Source organism: Medicago sativa, chromosome 4 (genome assembly GCF_051527215.1).
Source record: "Medicago sativa cultivar Bolivia chromosome 4, Bolivia_mono, whole genome shotgun sequence".
Classification (NCBI taxonomy): Eukaryota; Viridiplantae; Streptophyta; class Magnoliopsida; order Fabales; family Fabaceae; genus Medicago; species Medicago sativa.
The window spans coordinates 52,864,503-52,886,653 of record NC_140752.1 but is presented as its reverse complement, the minus strand read 5'-3'; the positions used below and the strand labels follow the sequence as shown (position 1 = coordinate 52,886,653).

Sequence of the window (22,151 nt, the reverse complement as noted above, 5' to 3'; positions counted from 1 at the left end):
ACAAGCAGTGGTCTTTGAGCCAATTCCTACTTTGGTCTTTTCTGCTGCTCTGATGGTACTCCGCAGCCAATACCTACTGCTGTTAAATCTAATGGGCCTACGCAGCCTCTTGTGGCGGGTTTCTCGTATAGTAATATGAACAATCAAAGTTTCCGTCCACTTGGATTTACTCCTCAATACTACATGCCTCTGGTTATCCATGGGGCATGCCACACATGTTTAATGACGGTGCTCGTTCTGGTGCTACAGAAATGCCATTCCCTTACGGTCAGCAGTCAACATCATTTGTTCAGCCCGGCCAGCAAGAGGATGGACAGATCTATCACTCGGGCAGTGTGGTAGGAAATGACGGGGTGGAAGACCTGCGAGAGAAGTATGATGAAATGCAGCAAGAGATGAATGCTCTCCGCGAAAAAGAAACCGCCGGTCCAAAGGCTCATGAACTTTGTTTGGTTCCTGATGTTGTGATACCACCCAAGTTCAAGTTACTAGAGTTCGAAAAATACAAGGGAAACACTTGTCCCAGGCTCCACTTAACTATGCATGCTCCAAAGATGTCTGCCTATGCTGGAGATGATAAGTTACTCATCCACTGTTTCCTCGACAGTTTGGCGGATCCCGCATCAAGGTGGTACATGAAGTTGGAGAAAGACAAGATCCGTACCTTCAATGAGGTGGAGGGAGCTTGCATCTTAGGTTATCCCACCACTAGGAGACCTGGAATTGACTAGAATCTTCCTTAAAACTCTTAAGTCATTCTACTCTAGAAATATGGTTGCCTCTGCGCCACAAAACTTAAATGATATGGTGATCATGGGAATGCGTATTGAAGAGGGGGTCCGAGAAGGACGTTTGACTATTGAAAGTGGTTCATCGAGTGGTTCATCTAGTGGAACTAAGAAATTCGGGAATGGTTATCCAAAGAAGAGTACTCAAGAGGTCGGCATGGTGGCCCATGGCGGATCTCACCCTATCTACCCAAACCACCCCTATGTTGCTAACATCGCACCACAAATGCCAGCTCCCCAAAACCCAAATTATCAACCACAAAGGCCTCAGGGACCTCCACCATACTATCCACCACTGTACCAACCAAATTATTAACCACATAACCCTCAACAACTCTACCAACACCCATATTACCCTCCACCGCCTCAACAACAACACAGTCCTCAAGCACCACAACAGAATCGTCCCCCAAGAAACTATTTTCCTCCTATACCTATGCCGTACAAAGATTTGCTACCCTATCTACTTGCAAGAAATCTTGTACAAACTAGGTCTCCCCCTCATGCGCTAAATTCCATACCTCATTGGTATCACCCTGAGCTCACCTGTGAATTTCATCAAGGAGCATCTGGTCACGATGTTGAGCATTGTTACCCTTTCAAGGATGTAGTCCAAAAACTGATCCAAAGCAAAGACTTGTCCTTCACGGACCCTGACCCTGTTGTCCAGAATAATCCTCTGCGACCTCATGAGCCTGCCATTAATATGATTCAAGATTATCAGGAAGATAGCCTGGTTCTCAATGCATGTGATATCAAGACTCCCTTAGTTCCAATACACATGAAGATGTGTGAGGCGACTCTTTTTAGCCATGATCATGAAGCTTGTGATATATGTTCCGTGGATCCCCGGGGTTGCATGCAAGTTCAGAATGATGTGCAAGGACTGCTGGACAGAAAGGAGCTTATTGTCACAAGGAAAGAATAAGATAAAAGTGTTTGTGTTGTCACTCCTGTGTTCAGAACTCGGCAACCGCTCGTGATAACGGTCAACCGTGCGAAGCCAGCTGGCACTCCTCTGTGATCTGCCCACCAGAACAATTGCCATATACTTATCAAAAAGCTATTCCGTATAATTATGAATACACAATTCTAGAGGATGGAAAGAAGATACTTTTGGATTCACCAGTCCCTGTGGACAATATCGTTGAGAGTAGTCAGATATTGAGAAGTAGACGTATTCTCCCTACGGTTGTTCATAAAGAGACTAGTGCTCCAGTCGAGGAACTGGTGAAAGAGCGGAATCCAGGTAAGGGTAAAGCCGCGAGACAGCCTAGTGGAATTGTTTATGAGGATAGTGATGAGGTTCTGAAGCTAATTAAGAGAAGTGAATACAAGGTTGTGGATCAGTTATTGCAAACTCCTGCAAAGATCTCCATAATGTCTCTATTGTCAAGCTCTTACCCCCATATGGATGCCCTGATGAAAGTGTTGGACCAGGCCTATGTGGACTATGATGTAACCTTGGGTCAGTTTGAGAGTATCGTAGGGAATGTGACGGCTTGGAACAATCTGAGTTTCAGCGATGAAGACCTCCCGGCGGAGGGGAAGAATCATAACTTGGCATTACTTATATCTTTCCTTTGCAAATCAGACTCTCTGTCTAATGTTCTGATAGATACTGGTTCTGCTCTCAATGTGATGCCAAAGTCCACTCTGGACCAGCTGGCATATTCAAAGGCTCTCTTGAAGCCCAGTAAGGTGACGGTAAGAGCATTTGATGGAACTAGGAGGTCAGTGTATGAAGAGATAGAATTGCCCATTTCAGTTCGCCCACATGAGTTTAAGGTTACCTTCTAAGTTATGGAAATTCAGGCCTCTTTCAGTTGCCTACTTGGCAGGCCTTGGATCCATGATACTGGGGCAGTGACATCCACTCTCCATCAGAAGTTGAAGTTCGTAAGCCACGAGAAACTAATAACCGTAAACGGTGAATCAGCTTTGTTGGTCAGTAATTTGTCTGCTTTCTCCTTTATCGGTGATAATAGTTCAGACAGATCATCATTCTAAGGGTTCTCTGCTGAAGGAAGTGTGGGGAAGGTTGAGACTTGTATGGCTTCTTTGAAGGATGCTCAGAATGTGATACAAGAAGGAAAAACTGAAGGCCGGGGTCAGTTAGTGGAGTTGACTGAGAACAAGCGCAAGGAGGGGATTGGTTTCCCTAACAGTAAACCTGGAGTGTTCAACCGGACTGAAGGTACTTTCCACAGTGCTGGATTCATTCATGCTCCACCTGAGACTAATGCAATTGTTGAGGATCAGTCTGAAGAGGTGGCACCTGGAGGAGCCTGCTGCAATTGGATCGCTGTGGACATCCCTTCTGTGATACCTTTTTTCTAAGTAATATGTTTGTCTTGTTTTTTTTTTTTTTTTAAGAAAACTCCTTTCGTCCTGCCCCAAACGAAAGTGAAATCATGTACGGCTTTGTCTTTGTTTCAAGTAATTTTGTTATGAATGAAAATCGTCGTTTCTGTCACGGCCTTTACTTTATTTTATTTTATTGTTTTTTTTTGGAAAAAATGGTAATACATAAAACCAAAAATTGTTCTCTTTTTCTTTTAAAATTTCAAATTCAAAGGTCTGCATTTACTCATTAAAATCAATCATAAATCATGTGCAAACTGAACATAAATGAGCCCGTTGAACACGGTAACCCTATGCTTCCTCCCAACTTTGAGGTCCCTGTTTATCAGGCTATGGTAGAGGAGGATGAAGAGATTCCTAATGAGATTAGATGGATATTAGAACAAGAAAGAAAAGTTATTCAGCCTCATCAGGAAGAGATCAAAATTGTCAACCTGGGTACCAAGGAAGACAAGAAAGAGATCAAGATCGGGGCATTGTTGGATGTGATAAGTGCTCAAAAGTGATATATTTCATGTGTTAGTTTAGGCATTTTAGTGACTTGTTTTGCAAGATTATCCATGGAAAACTCCAATATTATGCAAATATGTCATTTATGCTTTTGGGCCTTATTCTACCCTTTTTGTGCTGGAAAATACAAGCAAGGAGCAAGAATTGTCAAAGTCCAAAGGAAGTCGTTATTAGCGTGTTTTTCGTTGATAGCGAAATTTCTTCAGAGAGTTACGCCATTAGCGTATCTGGGGCGAGATCAGGAGCAAACTTGATGAATTTCGCTATTAGCGAATATTTCGCTAATAGCAAAATTACTCCAGACAGTTACGCCATCGGCGAAATCTGGAGCGAAGCCTTAAGCCGACTTGAAGAATCACGCTATTAGCGACATTTACGCTATTAGCGAAAAAGCTCCAGAGAACTTCGCTAATAGCGAAAGTGGGGGCGAAATCTCATAACTTGGCCGGGCTACAAAAGAAATGTCATATGTGGGGCAATTGAAATCAAAAAGCCTATCAAAGATGAACATTCCTTGTATCAACAATTGAAATCCATAACCTTCCCTACCAATCATTACAAACCCCTGGTTATTAACAATCTAACCAATAACCTTGACAACTTATTCTATTTTTGATTTTTCTTTCTTTTTCTTCTTTTTCTTTTCTTTTCTTTTTTCAAATGTACAAACTTTGCTACTACTAAAATAACTATACACTTCAATGTTGTCAGGTTATTTTAACAATTTCACCATGATACTTGACAGAAAATGCCTCCCTTTCTCCCCAACTTGAACACAACAAAACTCTAATTGAATGTTCCCCTATCCTAAGGCAGGGGACAAAGTACAATAAAGTTAAGGGTTCAACAAAGTGAAAATATCAATGTCCTAAAGTGAGTCAAACATGAACTGGATTTTTGAAAAATTTCAGGCAAATTCAATGAGCATTGTGCTTATGAATATTGACAGTTCATGTTTGAGGACTTGATTCATTTAGCTCAGATTGGGTTAACAAATACTCGCTTTTCTCACGGGTAGGCTTTATGTGGTCAAGTGTTTCAACTCAAATTCAAAAATTGCCTTGATCCTGTCCATGCTTTCATACAATTCAAAATAATTATCAGATTTAACATAACAAAAACAAGTTACACATTGATTATTGGTCTCCAGCATATAGTATCAAAGATTGAAGCTACCTCACTTTTTAGGCTAAGTACTAAGGGTGCGTTTGATGGTCAGGATAGGGAGACAGGATATGATACAATAATTATGCTTAAATCTCATGTTTGATGCACCAAAGGGATAGGATAAAATAAACCATTTTCCTATCCTATCCTGACTTTCCTTTGTAATTTCTATCCTGAGTATAGGCTGGGTTAGAAATTATCCTGATGGGATTAGAAGATCATTCCTTATTTATTATCCTGATATTCTGCCATTTTTAAAATAATGATAGCATGTATTTTCTATTATAATTAATAACATTCCATTTTTATAATATTTAATTAATTATGAGAGCAATTTTTTCATTTAATTATAATGATATCATGTTTGTTATCATGTGCGCATCAAACGCATGATATGATTAATGTTTATCATGTTCTTATCATATCCTATCTCTATCCAGCTTTATATCATATCCTGTCTCTATCCTATCCTGACCATCAAACGGGCCCTAAATGGTTCAAGACAATCATGTTTGTGTGAAAAATTAGATGAGATACATTTTGTGCAAAGTACTAGTTTCAAATTCTAGTAAAGACCTAGAATAACTGGAAACCAATACCTTGGTTTTGCGCTTTCTCACAATTAATATCACTATCACACACCTGATTATTTACTCAATATTCGGCTCTTTTGAGCACTTCAACTTTGATGTTCATGAGCAAATTTTTCTTTCAAGAGACACAAGCAAGATTAAACAAAAGAAATTCATCTAAAGCATTATTAGTTAAACCAACAAAAAGCTAAGTTATTAAACCAAAAACAGAGTACCAAAGTAAAGTGTCAAGCACTAAAAATCACAGTGCTCGAAAAGTACAGAATACAAAGGAATTAAAACAAGTTCCAACTGAAAATCAAAAGCATAAAGATCAAAAGCACAAAATAAACCATCACTAAAAACACAAAGGAGTGATCACTGATCAAATCCTGCATCATCCATGTCCAGGTCCACATCACCAACTCCAGCAACTCCAGCATCATCCTCTGTGGCCTCATCATCTGCTGCCGCCCCCACATAAGGACCTGGCCTGTCCTAAGGCCAGTGAACATAAGCCCAGTACATCTCAGGTGTCATGACGGGGTAATCAGGATTCCCCGGATACATCTGAGCATTGTAGAGATCCTGATGGATGCCTTGATTGCTCCTGTAGATGGCCTCATTCTGATTTATTAGGTAGGTGTTCTGGTCCCTAACATACTTACTGATTGTGCCTCTGCTGCTCCTGCATGAAAGTCTAAAAATTGGAGAAGTCAAAAGCACCAGTGGATGATCCACCCTCAACATAAAAAAAAATGGTATTGGTGAACCCTTTGTTCTCTCTTCACCAAGCTATGAACAAAAGTGTCATCAATAGGGTGCTTAATGTGTTCGTCTGGTTGAGGAATGTCCACCTCATTGTGTTTCAGCAAACCTATGATAAGGCCAGGGAACGTGATAGCCGCTTTAGAACTTGTTGCAATATTCAGGGCCACACGCTTCATCTCGTTTGAGATGACCCTAGCAACATCTACCTGAAGGCCTTTCATGATGCACCATATGAGTGGGATAACCGACTTTGGAGCGTCAGAAGTGTGGCTTTTGGGTTGGATATTATGCACTAAAAGTTGGAAAACCACACTAGCCTTTGCATTCATGTCCACATAGAGCGCATGCTTGATTTTTCCTTCGGGATTCCTGATGAAAACCAGCAAAATCAAAAGTGCCCTCAGATGGGCCACCCTCATAAAAGTGGTACTGAGTTGCCCTCTGCTCTCTCTTCTCCCAGGTAAAAATAGCAGTGTGATTGATGGAGCCCTCAATGTCTTCATCAAAGGGTCCAGAAATGGCCACTCCATTGGCTTTAAGCAAGCCCATAATAAGTCCCGGAAAGATCAGAGCAACTTTCTTCGAACCTGTGGCACACTTTAAAGCCACCTGCTTCATCTCATTGGCGATGATCCTAGCAATATCAACCTGCACTCCTTTCATGATACACCAAATGAGTGGGAGAACAGCCTTTGGGGCATCAGAAGTGTGGGCTCTGGGTACATCATTATGCACTAGAAACTGGAACACTAAACACGCCTTTGCGTTCATCTCTTTGGTGAGAGCATGTCTGATCTCTCCCCTGTCATTCCTCAAAATACCTACCCTTCAGCATAATATCCCCCTCTATCTGCTCATACTTCCAGTTTCCTTGAGCATTTCTTTTACCATACATACACAAGGTAGGTACGGTTGGATCAGGAGAAGGTTCTAGCTCTAAGGCATTGTTGAGGAAGGCATTGATTGAGTCTCTATCGAAAGGGATTTCTTTCCCTCTCAAGGGAAGTTCAGGCAAAAGCATCAGCTAGGGTGGTAGGTGAGCTGTCAGGCACAACATTGCAATAAAACTCCCTCACCAGGTCAGTGTTAATTTCAGTTGCAGGATAGATGAGTTTATGTCAAAAGTCTTTTCATGCCAGGTCTTGTATTGTTTCATCTTAATAAACCTGGCAGAATGGGCTGGTGTGGGGAAACGGTTATCTGGTTGGGGTGCAGCTGATGTTGAGGCAGATTTGCCTCTAGGACGCTTGGTACCGGTAGTCTTAGGTGGGTTCTTAGGTGCCATCTGCAAAACAACCAGGAAATACCAACATATTGTATAGAAAGAACTAGCACAAAATGGATTTGGACATTTAAAAATAATCAAAAATTTTGAAAATCTGGGCAAGTTCTGAAGAAACACGCTATTAGCGAAACCTACGCTAATAGCGAATTTTTTTGGAAAATTTCGCTATTAGCGAATTTCTTCGTTCCTGCATTTTTCAGATTTTCAAAATCTTTGTTCCTGCAATTTTCACAGCACAAACCAGCATATTTCAACCCTAGTTTCACCCTATGTCTCATCAAACACAATAGAATCTCAAAAAGGAATCAAAATCACAACTTTTGCTCACAAATCATTCAAAAACCCTTATTTTTCAACTTTATACAAAATGGGTCAAATTCCAAAAGTGAATGTTTGTTGCATGCAAGTTGTGATTCTTGTTCCTTTCAATACTCTAATCAAATGAATAACAGTCTCTAATCACAAAACAAAATTCTAACCCTAACCTAGCCATTTCTAAACATGCCAAAACATGGATTTTTCAATTTAATAACAAAGAAAGGGATGGAGAATCAAACCTGTTAGTCAGTAAGAAGCAATGAAAATGCAAGATGCAAATTGATGCAATGAAGAAAATGCTTGACTTGACTTCAAGTGGGTTTGATTTTTTGGGTTAGTGTGTGTGAGAGAGAAGTTTTTGTGTGTGTTTGTGAAAAATGGGTTTGTGAAACCGTAAAAGGGAATAAGAGTGTGGGTTAAGGGGAGTTAATCCCCTGGGGCCCACCAATTTTTTTTCTTTCAAAACCCACCCTTTTTGGCTATTAGCGCAGCTCTCTGGAGCTTTCACGCTAATAGCGAAATTTTCGCTAATAGCGAAAAGCTTCAGGATCAGTTTTTCAAAGTTGTTTCATTTTAGCTTTCAATGCTTATGATCTACTACTACATGCAATAAGCATAAAAATACTTACAAAACTGGGTGTGCCTCCCAGCAAGAGCTTGTTTTACGTCATGAGCTCGACGCATTTATCTTGAAGAAAACATGGTTCGATTAGTGAAATCGTCGACAAACTCCGATCAATTTTACCACCGAAATAGGGCTTAAGTCTCTGCCCATTCACTATCCAGCTGGTTTTTGTAACTGGATCCTCAAGTTCAACAGCTCCATATGGTTTCACCTCTTTAACCATGAAAGGTCCGGACCACTTAGACTTCAATTTGCCCGGAAAAAGTCTTAGCCTCGAATTGAAAAGCAACACCATTTGCCCCGACATGAATTGTCTCTGGATGATCTTCTTATCATGATATTTCTTGACCCTCTCTTTGTACAGCTTTGAAGACTCACAAGCTTGATTTCTCATTTCTTCAAGCTCATGCATTTGAACTTTTCGCCTTTCACCGGCCTTCTCTTGATCAAAATTTAGGAACTTCAGTGCCCAAAAAGCTTTGTGTTCGAGCTCAACCGGTAAATGACATGACTTGCCATAGACCATTTGAAAAGGAGTGAGACCTATAGGAGACTTGTAAGCGGTCCTATATGCCCACAAAGCTTCATCAAGTTTAGCCGACTAATCCTTCCGAGATGTAGAGACCGTCTTCTCAAGTATTCTTTTGACCTCCCGGTTGGAAACTTCAGCCTGTCCATTTGTTTGCGGATGATAAGGTGATGCCACCTTGTGCTTGACTCCATAGTGATCTAAGGCTTTGGCAAGTTGTGCGTTGCAAAAGTGTGACCCTCCATCACTAATGAGAACTCTTGGTGTACCAAACCGGGTGAAAATATTTTTCTTTAGAAACTTCACTACCGTCTTGCTATCGGCTTTAGGCGATGCTACGACTTCCACCCACTTTGAAACATAATCAACAGCTACCAAGATGTATTCATTGGAAAATGATGAAGGAAAAGGGCCAACATAGTCTATACCCCAACAATCGAACACTTCTACTTCAAGGATGATTTGTAGAGGCATCTCATTTCTCTTTGACATTGATCCGGTTCTTTGACATTCATCACAATGCTTGCAATGTGTATTGGCATCTTTGAATAGAGTTGACCAATAGAAACCGGATTGAAGCACCTTTGTGGCGGTTCTTTCCCCGTTGAAGTGACCTCCATAGGGTGAATTGTGACATCGCCATAGGATCTTCTTTGCCTCTTCATCATCCACACACCTACGCAAGAGATTGTCCGCTCCAATTTTGAACAAGTATGGCTCATCCCACACATAATGGTTAGCCTCATGGAGGAACTTCTTGCGTTGTTGCCATGTATAATCTTCGGGAATGAACCCGGTTGCTTTGTAGTTCACCATGTCGGCAAACCAAGGTCTCACGTTGATTGCAAGCAACCTTTCATCGGGAAATTCTTCACGAACTTCCGGTTCATTCTTTGTCACTTCATTGTTTGTCAACCTTGAAAGGTGGTCAGCTACAAGATTCTCTGTGCCTTTCTTATCTTTGATCTCTAAGTCAAACTCTTGAAGCAACAACATCCATCGGATGAGCCTTGGCTTCGAATCGGACTTAGTGAGGAGATACTTGATAGCTGCATGGTCAGTATAGACAACAATCTTGGAACCTACAAGGTAAGAACGAAATTTCTCCATTGCATAAACTATTGCAAGTAATTCTTTCTCAGTGGTGGCATAATTGATTTGTGCCTCATTTAAAACTTTACTTGCATAGTGAATAGCATGAAAAATTTTGTCCTTACGTTGACCCAAGACCGCACCAACAGCATAATCACTTGCATCACACATTAATTCAAAATTTAAGTCCCAATTAGGAGCAATGATTATTGGTGCAGTGGTCAACCTTTCTTTCAAAAGTTTCAAATGCAAAAAGACATTCATTATCCAAAATAAAAGGCTTATCTTTGTTGAGCAAGTTGCTCATAGGCTTTGCAATCTTTGAGAAGTCTTTGATGAATCTCCGGTAAAACCCGGCATGGCCAAGAAAACTCCGAACACCTTTGACATTAACTGGTGGTGGAAGCTTTCCAATGACATCGACCTTTGCTTGGTCTACCTCGATACCCTTTGAAGAAATCTTATGACCAAGGACAATACCCTCAGTAACCATGAAATGACATTTCTCCCAATTGAGCACCAAGCTAGTTTCTATACACCGCTTCAGCACGATATCCAAGCTCTTTAAACACATATCAAATGATGATCTAAAAACTGAGAAATCATCCATGAACACCTCCATGCATTTACCAATTAAATCGGAGAAGATTGCTTGAACACAGCGTTGGAAAGTTGCGGGTGCATTACACAAGCCAAAAGGCATTCTTCGATATGCAAAAATACCAAAGGGGCAAGTGAAAGTCGTTTCCTCGCGATCATCTGGGTTCACGGCAATTTGATTGTAAGCGGAATAACCATCAAGGAAGCAATAAAAGGATTGACCGGAGAGTCTTTCAAGCATTTGATCCATGAAGGGCAATGGGAAGTGATCCTTCCTTGTTGCTTGATTAAGTCTTCTATAATCGATACACATCCTCCATCCGGTGACGGTTCTAGTTGGGATCAACTCGTTTTTATCATTAGTGATCACCGTCATTCCTCCTTTCTTGGGAACTACTTGAACCAGGCTTACCCAAGCACTATCCGAGATTGGATAGATCATGCCGGCTTCAAGCAACTTCACTACTTCCTTGCGCACCACTTCTTTCATGTTTGGATTCAAGCGGCGTTGCGGTTGTGCTATCGGTTTGTAGTTTTCTTCCATCATAATCTTGTGCATGCAATAAGATGGACTTATCCCTTTCAAGTCGGATAACTTCCACCCTATTGCTTCCTTGTTGGCTTTGAGGACCTCTACCAACTTTGTTTCATCATTGATGGACAAGGAGCTACTAATGACCACCGACTTGGTACCATCTTTCTCTAGAAATACATATTTCAAATTAGATGGTAGAACATTTAACTCTACCTTGGTGTCATCGTCTTTTGCTTCTTCCTTGGATTCCTCTTTCAAATCTTCAAGTATAGCTTGATTAGGAAGAATCTCCTTCAAGGAATCTAGCTCCTTCAAACACTCTTCAATGTCTCTAGCTTCATCTTCATCTATAGCATTGAGTGCGTCCATCAAAGCACTCTCAAAGGGTGTTCTTTTATGCAATTGCTTCCGAGTTGTCACGATGACTTCTTCGGTTGCATCCATTTTGAAGCATGCACCCTTGTCTTTTGAGTGCTTCAAGGCTTCCCGGATGTTGAAAGTAACCTCTTCATCATTTACTTTAACCTTCATGATATTATCATCAAGATCAATCGTCATCCGAGTCGTCTGCATGAAATTCCTTCCCATTAAAAGAGGCACATCCTCATCTTCTTCGACATCCATCACCACAATGTCAGCCGGAAAAACAAATTTGTCCACTTTTACAAGAACATCTTCGGCCATTCCTAGTGGTTTTGCAAAGGATTTGTCGGCCAATTGCAACATCATCCTAGGCCGCTTTATACAAAGGTCACCAACTCTTTTGGCAACGGACAAAGGCATGAGATTTATGTTTGATCCAAGATCAAGTAGTGCTTTACCTACATGGGTTGTGCCAAAAGCTACCGGTAGAGTGACTCTTCCCGGATCTTGTTCTTTCTTAGGCAACCTTCTTTGAATGATAGCACTACAATTGGCATCAATTTGGATAGTCTCTTCATCATTGACTCTTCTCTTCTTGGAAAGGATGTCTTTCATGAATTTAGCATAGACCGGCATTTGCTCCAAGGCTTCTGAGAATGGTATATCAATTTGCAATTTTTTGAAGAGTTCAAGAAACCTTGAGTATTGCCGCTCTATATCTTTCTTTGATGGAGCATGTGGGTACGGTAAGTGTTGAGCTGCCACTTGCTTATCAACTTCTTTTTTCTTGCCTTTTTCTTGCCCCACATCTTTCTTCTTTCTCTCCATCTCCTCTTATTCAACTAGTTCTCTTTTTTCATTTTTTTTTGTTTTTCAACTAACTCTCCTTTATTTTCTATGTACACATCCTCCTCCATCTCCACTACATCGTCCTCGAACTTCACTTGATCCTCCTCATTGACAACATCTTCAACCTTCTTTTCAACTTCTATCTCTTCACCAACCCCTTCACCGAACACTCTACCACTCCGTGTTGCTATAGCTTTTGATTGCTACGCTTTGCTATGCTCCTTAGGATTCGGTTGTGTGTTGGCGGTGAACGTTCCCACTTGTGGATTACCTTGAGCCATCTGTTGCGCTAATTGACCAACTTGCGTTTCAAGGCCTTTGATTGACGCATCGGTATTCTTTTGATTAGCCATCGACATTTGCATAAATTGATTCAAAGTCTCGTCGGTGCTTTGGGAACGGTTTGGTTGTTGGGGGTTATTTTGTGGTGGGAATTGATATTGGTTGTTGGAATTGAGGGTATGGTTGTTGGTAGAAGTTGGATTGTGGTTATTGGTAGTTGTAAGGGGTTCCCCAACTTTCAAAGACCATGGAGAACCCCTTACAACTACCAATATCCACAATCCAACTTCTACCAACAACCATACCCTCAATTCCAACAACCATTCAACAACCAATATCAATTTCCACCACAAAATAACCCCCAACAACCAAACCGTTCCCAAAGCACCGACGAGACTTTGAATCAATTTATGCAAATGTCGATGGCTAATCAAAAGAATACCGATGCGTCAATCAAAGGCCTTGAAACGCAAGTCGGTCAATTAGCGCAACAGATGGCTCAAGGTAATCCACAAGTGGGAACGTTCACCGCCAACACACAACCAAATCCCAAGGAGCATAGCAAAGCGTAGCAATCAAAAGCTATAGCAACACGGAGTGGTAGAGTGTTCGATGAAGGGGTTGGTGAAGAGATAGAAGTTGAAAAGAAGGTTGAAGATGTTGTCAATGAGGAGGATCAAGTGAAGTTCGAGGAGGATGTAGTAGAGATAGAGAAGGATGTGTACATAGAAAATAAAGGATAGTTAGTTGAAAAACGAAAAAATGAAAAAAGAGAACTAGGTGAAGAAGAGGAGATGGAGAGAAAGAAGAAAGATGTGGGGCAAGAAAAAGGCAAGAAAAAAGAAGTTGATAAGCAAGTGGCGGCTCAACACTTACCGTACCCACATGCTCCATCAAAGAAAGATAAAGAGCGGCAATACTCAAGGTTTCTTGAACTCTTCAAGAAATTGCAAATTGATATACCATTCTCAGAAGCCTTGGAGCAAATGCCGGTCTATGCTAAATTCATGAAAGACATCCTTTCCAAGAAGAGAAGAGTCAATGATGAAGAGACTATCCAAATTGATGCCAATTGTAGTGCTATCATTCAAAGAAGGTTGCCTAAGAAAGAACAAGATCCGGGAAGAGTCACTCTACCGGTAGCTATTGGCACAACCCATGTAGGTAAAGCACTACTTGATCATGGATCAAGCATAAATCTCATGCCTTTGTCCGTTGCCAAAAGAGTTGGTGACCTTTGTATAAAGCGTACTAGGATGATGTTGCAATTGGCCGACAAATCCTTTGCCAAACCACTAGGAATGGCCGAAGATGTTCTTGTAAAAGTGGACAAATTTGTTTTTCTGGCTGACTTTGTGGTAATGGATGTCGAAGAAGATGAGGATGTGCCTCTTTTAATGGGAAGGAATTTCATGCAGATGGCTTGGATGATGATTGATCTTGATGATAATATCATGAAGGTTAAAATAAATGATGAAGAGGTTGCTTTCAACATCCGGGAAGCCTTGAAGCACTCAAAAGACAAGGGTGCATGCTTCAAAATGGATGCAACCGAAGAAGTCATCTTGACAACTCGGAAGCAATTGCATAAAAGAACACCCCTTGAGAGTGCTTTGATGGACGCACTCAATGCTATAGATGAAGATGAAGCTAGAGACATTGAAGAGTGTTTGAAGGAGCTAGATTCCTTGAAGGAGATTCTTCCTAATCAAGCCATACTTGAAGATTTGAGAGAGGAATCCAAGGAAGAAGCAAAAGAAGATGACACCAAGGTAGAGTTAAATGTTCTACCATCTAATTTGAAATATGTATTTCTAGAGAAAGATAGTACCAAGCCGGTGGTCATTAGTAGCTCATTGTCCATCAATGATGAAACAAAGTTGGTAGAGGTCCTCAAAGCCAACAAGGAAGCAATAGGGTGGAAGTTATCCGACTTGAAAGGGATAAGTCCATCTTATTGCATGCACAAGATTATGATGGAAGAAAACTACAAACCGGTAGCACAACCGCAACACCGCTTGAATCCAAACATGAAAGAAGTGGTGCGCAAGGAAGTAGTGAAGTTGCTTGAAGCCGGCATGATCTATCCAATCTCGGATAGTGCTTGGGTAAGCCCGGTTCAAGTAGTTCCCAAGAAAGGAGGAATGACGGTGATCACTAATGATAAAAATGAGTTGATCCCAACAAGAACCGTCACCGGATGGAGGATGCGTATCGATTATAGAAGACTTAATCAAGCAACAAGGAAGGATCACTTCCCATTGCCCTTCATGGATCAAATGCTTGAAAGACTCTCCGGTGAATCCTTTTATTGCTTCCTTGATGGTTATTCCGGTTACAATCAAATCGCCGTGAACCCAGATGATCACGAGAAGACGACTTTCACTTGCCCCTTTGGTATTTTTGCATATCGAAGAATGTCTTTTGGCTTGTGTAATGCACCCGCAACTTTCCAACGCTGTGTTCAAGCAATCTTCTCCGATTTAATTGGTAAATGCATGGAGGTGTTCATGGATGATTTCTCAGTTTTTGGATCATCATTTGATATGTGTTTAAAGAGCTTGGATACCGTGCTGAAGCGGTGTATAGAAACTAGCTTGGTGCTCAATTGGGAGAAATGTCATTTCATGGTTACCGAGGGTATTGTCCTTGGTCATAAGATTTCTTCAAAGGGTATCGAGGTAGACCAAGCAAATGTCGATGTCATTGGAAAGCTTCCACCACCGGTTAATGTCAAAGGTGTTCGGAGTTTTCTTGGCCATGCTGGGTTTTACCGGAGATTCAATAAAGACTTCTCAAAGATAGCAAAGCCTATGAGCAACTTGCTCAACAAAGATAAGTCTTTTATTTTTGGATAATGAATGTCTTTTTGCATTTGAAACTTTGAAAGAAAGGTTGACCACTGCACCAATAATCATTGCTCCTAATTGGGACTTAAATTTTAAATTAATGTGTGATGCAAGTGATTATGCTGTTGGTGCGGTCTTAGGTCAACGTAAGGACAAAATTGTTCATGCTATTCACTATGCAAGCAAAGTTTTATAGGAGGCACAAATCAATTATGCCACCACTGAGAAAGAATTACTTGCAATAGTTTATGCAATGGAGAAATTTCGTTCTTACCTTGTAGGTTCCAAGATTGTTGTCTATACTGACCATGCAGCTATCAAGTATCTCCTCACTAAGTCCGATTCGAAGCCAAGGCTCATCCGATGAATGTTGTTGCTTCAAGAGTTTGACTTAGAGATCAAAGATAAGAAAGGCACGAAGAATCTTGTAGCTGACCACCTTTCAAGGTTGACAAACAATGAAGTGACAAAGAATGAACCGGAAGTTCGTGAAGAATTTCCCGATGAAAGGTTGCTTGCAATCAACGTGAGACCTTGGTTTGCCGACATGGTGAACTACAAAGCAACCGGGTTCATTCCCGAAGATTATACATGGCAACAACGCAAGAAGTTCCTCCATGAGGCTAACCATTATGTGTGGGATGAGCCATACTTGTTCAAAATTGGAGCGGACAATCTCTTGCGTAGGTGTGTGGATGATGAAGAGGCGAAAAAGATCTTATGGCGATGTCACAATTCACCCTATGGAGGTCACTTCAACGGGGAAAGAACCGCCACAAAAGTGCTTCAATCCGGTTTCTATTGGCCAACTCTATTCAAAGATGCCAATACACATTGCAAGCATTGTGATGAATGTCAAAGAACCGGATCAATGTCAAAGAGAAATGAGATGCCTCTACAAATCATCCTTGAAGTAGAAGTGTTCGATTGTTGGGGTATAGACTTTGTTGGCACTTTTCCTTCATCATTTTCCAATGAATACATCTTGGTAGCCGTTGATTATGTTTCAAAGTGGGTGGAAGCCGTAGCATCGCCTAAAGCCTATAGCAAGACGGTAGTGAAGTTTCTAAAGAAAAATATTTTCACCCGGTTTAGTACACCAAGAGTTCTCATTAGTGATGGAGGGTCACACTTTTGCAACGCACAACTTGCCAAAGCCTTAGATCACTATGGAGTCAAGCACAAGGTGGCATCACCTTATCATCCGCAAACAAATGGACAAGCTGAAGTTTCCAACCGAGGGGTCAAAAGAATACTTGAGAAGACGGTCTTTATATCTCGGAAGGATTGGTCGGCTAAACTTGATGAAGCTTTGTGGGCATATAGGACTGCTTACAAGTCTCCTATAGGTCTCACTCCTTTTCAAATGGTCTATGGCAAGTCATGTCATTTACCGGTTGAGCTCGAACACAAAGCTTTTTGGGCACTGAAGTTCCTAAATATTGATCAAGAGAAGCCCGGTGAAAGGCGAAAAGTTCAAATGCATGAGCTTGAAGAAATGAGAAATCAAGCTTATGAGTCTTCAAAGCTGTACAAAGAGAGGGTCAAGAAATATCATGATAAGAAGATCATCCAGAGACAATTCATGCCGGGGCAAATGGTGTTGCTTTTCAATTCGAGGCTAAGACTTTTTCTGGGCAAATTGAAGTCTAAGTGGTCCGGACCTTTCATGGTTAAAGAGGTGAAACCATATGGAGCTGTTGAACTTGAGGATCCAGTTACAAAAACCAGCTGGACAGTGAATGGGCAGAGACTTAAGCCCTATTTCGGTGGTGAAATTGATCGGAGTTTGTCGACGATTTCACTAATCGAACCATGTTTTCTTCAAGATAAATGCGTCGAGCTCATGACGTAAAACAAGCTCTTGCTGGGAGGCACACCCAGTTTTGTAAGTATTTTTATGTTTATTGCATGTAGTAGTAGATCATAAGCATTGAAAGCTAAAAGGAAACAACTTTGAAAAACTGATCTTGAAGCTTTTCGCTATTAGCAAAAATTTCGCTATTAGCGTGAAAGTTCCAGAGAGCTGCGCTAATAGCAAAAAAGGGTGCGTTTTGAAAATTTTTTTGGTGGGCCCCAGGGGATTAACTCCCCTTAACCCACACTCTTATTCCCTTTTACGGTTTCACAAACCCATTTTTCACAAACACACACAAAAACTTCTCTCTCACACACACTAACCCTAAAAATCAAACCCACTTGAAGTCAAGTCAAGCATTTTCTTCATTGCATCAATCTGCATCTTGCAGTTTCATTGCTTCTTACTGACTAACAGGTTTGATTCTCCATCCCTTTCTTTGTTATTAAATTGAAAAATCCATGTTTTGGCATGTTTAGAAATGGCTAGGTTAGGGTTAAAATTTTGTTTTGTGATTAGAGACTGTTATTCATTTGATTAGAGTATTGAAAGGAACAAGAATCACAACTTGCATGCAACAAACATTCACTTTTGGAATTTGACCCATTTTGTATAAAGTTGAAAAATAAGGGTTTTTGAATGATTTGTGAGCAAAAGTTGTGATTTTGATTCCTTTTTGTGATTCTATTGTGTTTGATGAGACATAGGGTGAAACTAGGGTTGAAATATGTTGGTTTGTGCTGTGAAAATTGCAGGAACAAAGATTTTGAAAATCTGAAAAATGCAGGAACGAAGAAATTCGCTAATAGCGAAATTTTCCAGAAAATTTCGCTATTAGCGTAGGTTTCGCTAATAGTGTGTTTCTTCAGAACTTGCCCAGATTTTCAAAATTTTTGATTATTTTTAACTGTCCAATTCCATTTTGTGCTAATTCTTTCTATACAATATGTTGGTATTTCCTGGTTGTTTTGCAGATGACACCTAAGAATCCACCTAAGACTACCGGTACCAAGCGTCCTAGAGGCAAATCTGCCTCAACATCAGCTGCACCCCAACCAGATAACCGTTTCCCCACACCAGCCCATTCTGCTAGGTTTATTAAGATGAAACAATACAAGACCTGGCATGAAAAGACTTTTGACATAAACCCAGATGGCCAACACGTAAAATTGCTCCATTTGTTTTTTGATCGCAAATGGAATAAACTCATCTATCCTGCAACTGAAATTAACACTGACCTGGTGAGGGAGTTTTATTGCAATGCTGTGCCTGACAGCTCACCTACCACCCTAGCTGATGCTTTTGCCTGGACTTCCCTTGTGAGAGGGAAAGAAATCCCTTTCGATAGAGACTCAATCAATGCCTTCCTCAACAATGCCTTAGAGCTAGAACCTTCTCCTGATCCAACCGTACCTACCTTGTGTATGTATGGTAAAAGAAATGCTCAAGGAAACTGGAAGTATGAGCAGATCGAGAGGGATATTATGCTGAAGGGTAGGTATTTTGAGGAATGACAGGGGAGAGATCAGACATGCTCTCACCAAAGAGATGAACGCAAAGGTGTGTTTAGTGTTCCAGTTTCTAGTGCTTAATGCTGTACCCAGAGCCCACACTTCTGATGCCCCAAAGGCTGTTCTCCCACTCATTTGGTGTATCATGAAAGGAGTGCAGGTTGATATTGCTAGGATCATCGCCAATGAGATGAAGCAGGTGGCTTTAAAGTGTGCCACAGGTTCGAAGAAAGTTGCTCTGATCTTTCCGGGACTTATTATGGGCTTGCTTAAAGCCAATGGAGTGGCCATTTCTGGACTCTTTGATGAAGACATTGAGGGCTCCATCAATGACACTGCTATTTTTACCTGGGAGAAGAGAGAGCAGAGGGCAGCTCAGTACCACTTTTCTGATGACGAGGGTGGCCCATCTGAGGGCACTTTTGATTTTGCTGGTTTTCAGACTTTCATGCAGGAACAGCAGTTGCACAACCAGTATGTGCGGAACCAGAACACCTTCATCATGGATCAGAATGAGGCTATTTACAGGAGCAACATGTGCATCCATCAGGATTTGTACAATGCTTATATGCATCCAGGGAATGCTGAGTACCCGGTTATGACACCTGAGTTGTACCAGACCTATGTTCACTGGCCTGAGGGCAAGCCAGGTCCTTATGTGAGGGTGGGTGATGTGGATGATGAGGCTACACCTGATGATGCTGGAGATGATGATGCTGGAGATGATAATGTGGATCTTGACATGGACGAGGCAGAGGATGATGATTAGTGATCATTTTATGTGTTTTTAGTGATGTTTTCATTTATGCTTTTGAACTTGATGTTTCTAATTTGCTGTTGGTACTTATTTTAATTTCGTTGTATTTTGTACTTTTCGAGCACTGTGATTTTTAGTGCTCGACTTGATACTTTGGTACATTATTTTATTTTGGTTTAATAACTTAGCTTGTCGGTTTTTAACTTACACTTTGGATGAATTTTTTTGTTTAAATCTTGCTTGTGTCTCTCAAAAGAAAATTGCTCATGAACAATAAAGTTTAAAGTGCTCCAAGGAGCCAAGTTTGAGCAAAAGCAGGTGAGTGATAATGATATTAATTGTGAGAAAGCGTAAAGCCAAGGTATTGGTTTCCCGTTATTCTAGGTTTTTACTAAGAATTTGAAACTTGTACTTTGCACAAAATGTATCTCATCTAATTCTTATCATAAACATAAATATTTGTGAACCACTTAGTACTTAACCTAAATGTGAGGAAGCTTCAATTTGTATATATGCTGGAGACCGATAATCACCGTCTAACTTGTTTTTGTTATGTTAAATCTGATAATTATTTTGAATTGTTTGAAAACATGGAAAGGGTCAAGGCACTTTTTGAATTGAGTTAACCGAATTGACTACATAAAGCCTTCCTATGAGAAGAGCGAGTATCTGATACCCCAATCTGAGCCAAATGAATCAAGTCCTCAAACATGAACTGTCAATATTCATAAGCACAATGCTCATTGAATTTGCCTGAAATTTTTCAAAAATCCAGTTCATGTTTGAATCTCTTAGGACTTTGATATTTTTACTTTTTTTTTGAACCCTTAACCTTATTGTACTTTGTCCCTTGCCTTAGGATAGGGGAACATTCAATTAGAGTTGTGTTGTATTCAAGTTGGAGAGAAAAGGAGGCATTGTATGTCAAGTATCTGGTTAAATTGTTAAAATAACCTGACAACATTGAAGAAAAGAAAAAGTTGTACATATGAAAAGGAAAAGAAAAGAAAAGAAAAAGAAGAAAAAGAAAGAAAAAAAAAATCAAAAATAGAATAAGTTGTCAAGGTTATTGGTTAGATTGTTTATCACCAAAGGTTGTAATGATTGGTATGGAAGATTATGAATTTCAATTTGTGATACAAAGAATGTTCCTCTTTGATAGGCTTTCTGATCAATTGCCCCACATATGACATTTCTTTTGTAGCCCGGCCAAGTTATAACCCTTGAAAGACCTTTTGATCCATGCTTTTGTGCTTTTTGAGATTATATTTGGATGGACACCTAACTTAATCAAGATGTTAGCATGATTGTTGGATGTGTGTTCATTACCCTCACTTTTTGTTATTATTATATTTCATCTACTTTCAAAGAAGTGTGTTAGGTGTGGTTCATAGATAGTTATGTTTATGTTTTGAATTTTATGATGTATAGTTTGTGTTTAGGATTTGTTTCACATTCTTAGTTTGCATCTAGAGTAGCAGAGGACTTCATGCTTGCCCGCGCGATCATATTTGAATCATCATTTGAAAATTTTTGTTTTGAATTGTTTGACACCGTGTTGAAAACCTTGTCCAAAGCCTTGTAAGTTTCCTTTTCGATTGATTTGTTTGAGGACAAACAAAAAGCCAAGTTGGGGAGAGTTTGATAAGTGTTCAAAAGTGATATATTTCATATGGTAGTTTAGGCATTTTAGTGACTTGTTTTGCAAGATTATCCATGGAAAACTCCAAATATTATGCAAATATGTCATTTATGCTTTTGAGCCTTATTCTACCCTTTTTGTGCAGCAAAATACAAGCAAGGAGCAAGAAATGTCAAAGTTCAAAGACATACGCTGTTAGAACAAAATGTGTTTAACAATGAACCTTAAAGAGTTTTGATGATAACAAGGTATTAAAAATTGTAATTTAGACTAGCTAATATTTGTTCAAGTGTACAGGACCATAGTTAAAAATTTACATTATATAAAGGTTCTGAAGAACAAATAGAGAGCTATGGACTAAAGAAAAGGAAGCTTGAAAGCATCTGAAAAGAAGTGCATCTGAAGTCATAAGTGCTACTAAAGAATGGTGACGTCATCAGAAGCTGAAGATCATCAGAAGCTGAAAGTCATCAGAAGCTGAAGGTCAACAGAAGCAGATAGCCTTCAGAAGCGTATAGCCATCAGAAGCAGATAGTTCAGAAGCGACTTCATCAGAAGCTGAAGCTCATCAGAAGCTGATTATCACCACAAGCTGAAGATTCAAAGATCAACACTTCAAAAGCTGTCTATTGGATTCGAAAACACTGCAGAAGATTAGTGGATGGTTGCAACGGTCATTTTGGTGAAGATTTGAAGGCCTTGGAACCTTATCTTCAAAAAGCGTTGACATTGTACTTTGTACGAACTGTACAACCACCTTCTCCACTACTCTGTTTTGTGTCCACACTACAGGACAAGAAAACAGCTCCAGAATAACAGCTTGCCTACAAAGATGTTCCTTCACAATGGGAATGGATTTCAAATTGGTTCTTCATAGGACAACA

At 40.3% G+C, this 22,151-nt stretch overlaps 1 protein-coding gene and 1 long non-coding RNA gene across 10 annotated transcripts in view; one reads left to right on the top strand and one right to left on the bottom strand.

The window, feature by feature from the left end:
* LOC146929776 (uncharacterized) overlaps positions 1-22,151 on the top strand; it is a 68,753-nt gene that overhangs the window by 16,475 nt on the left and 30,127 nt on the right. For 4 of the 9 annotated variants that reach the window (XM_085701528.1, XM_085701526.1, XM_085701529.1 and 1 more), the window contains exon 7: positions 18,332-19,832. The exons of 4 other annotated variants lie outside the window; for them this stretch is intronic. In XM_085701528.1, the coding sequence (XP_085557654.1) occupies positions 18,906-19,637 (732 nt within the window). In that variant the 5' untranslated portion in view covers positions 18,332-18,905 and the 3' untranslated portion in view covers positions 19,638-19,832. Of the gene's footprint in view, positions 1-18,331; positions 19,833-21,412; positions 21,494-22,151 lie in introns of those variants that run through there. One more of the 9 variants, XR_015006149.1, reaches the window with a different exon arrangement.
* LOC146929777 (uncharacterized) lies at positions 7,394-8,154 on the bottom strand. Its single transcript, XR_015006155.1, has 2 exons — positions 8,015-8,154; positions 7,394-7,457 (listed from the first exon to the last, which is right to left on the bottom strand). It is a non-coding gene; the product is annotated as an uncharacterized LOC146929777 (long non-coding RNA).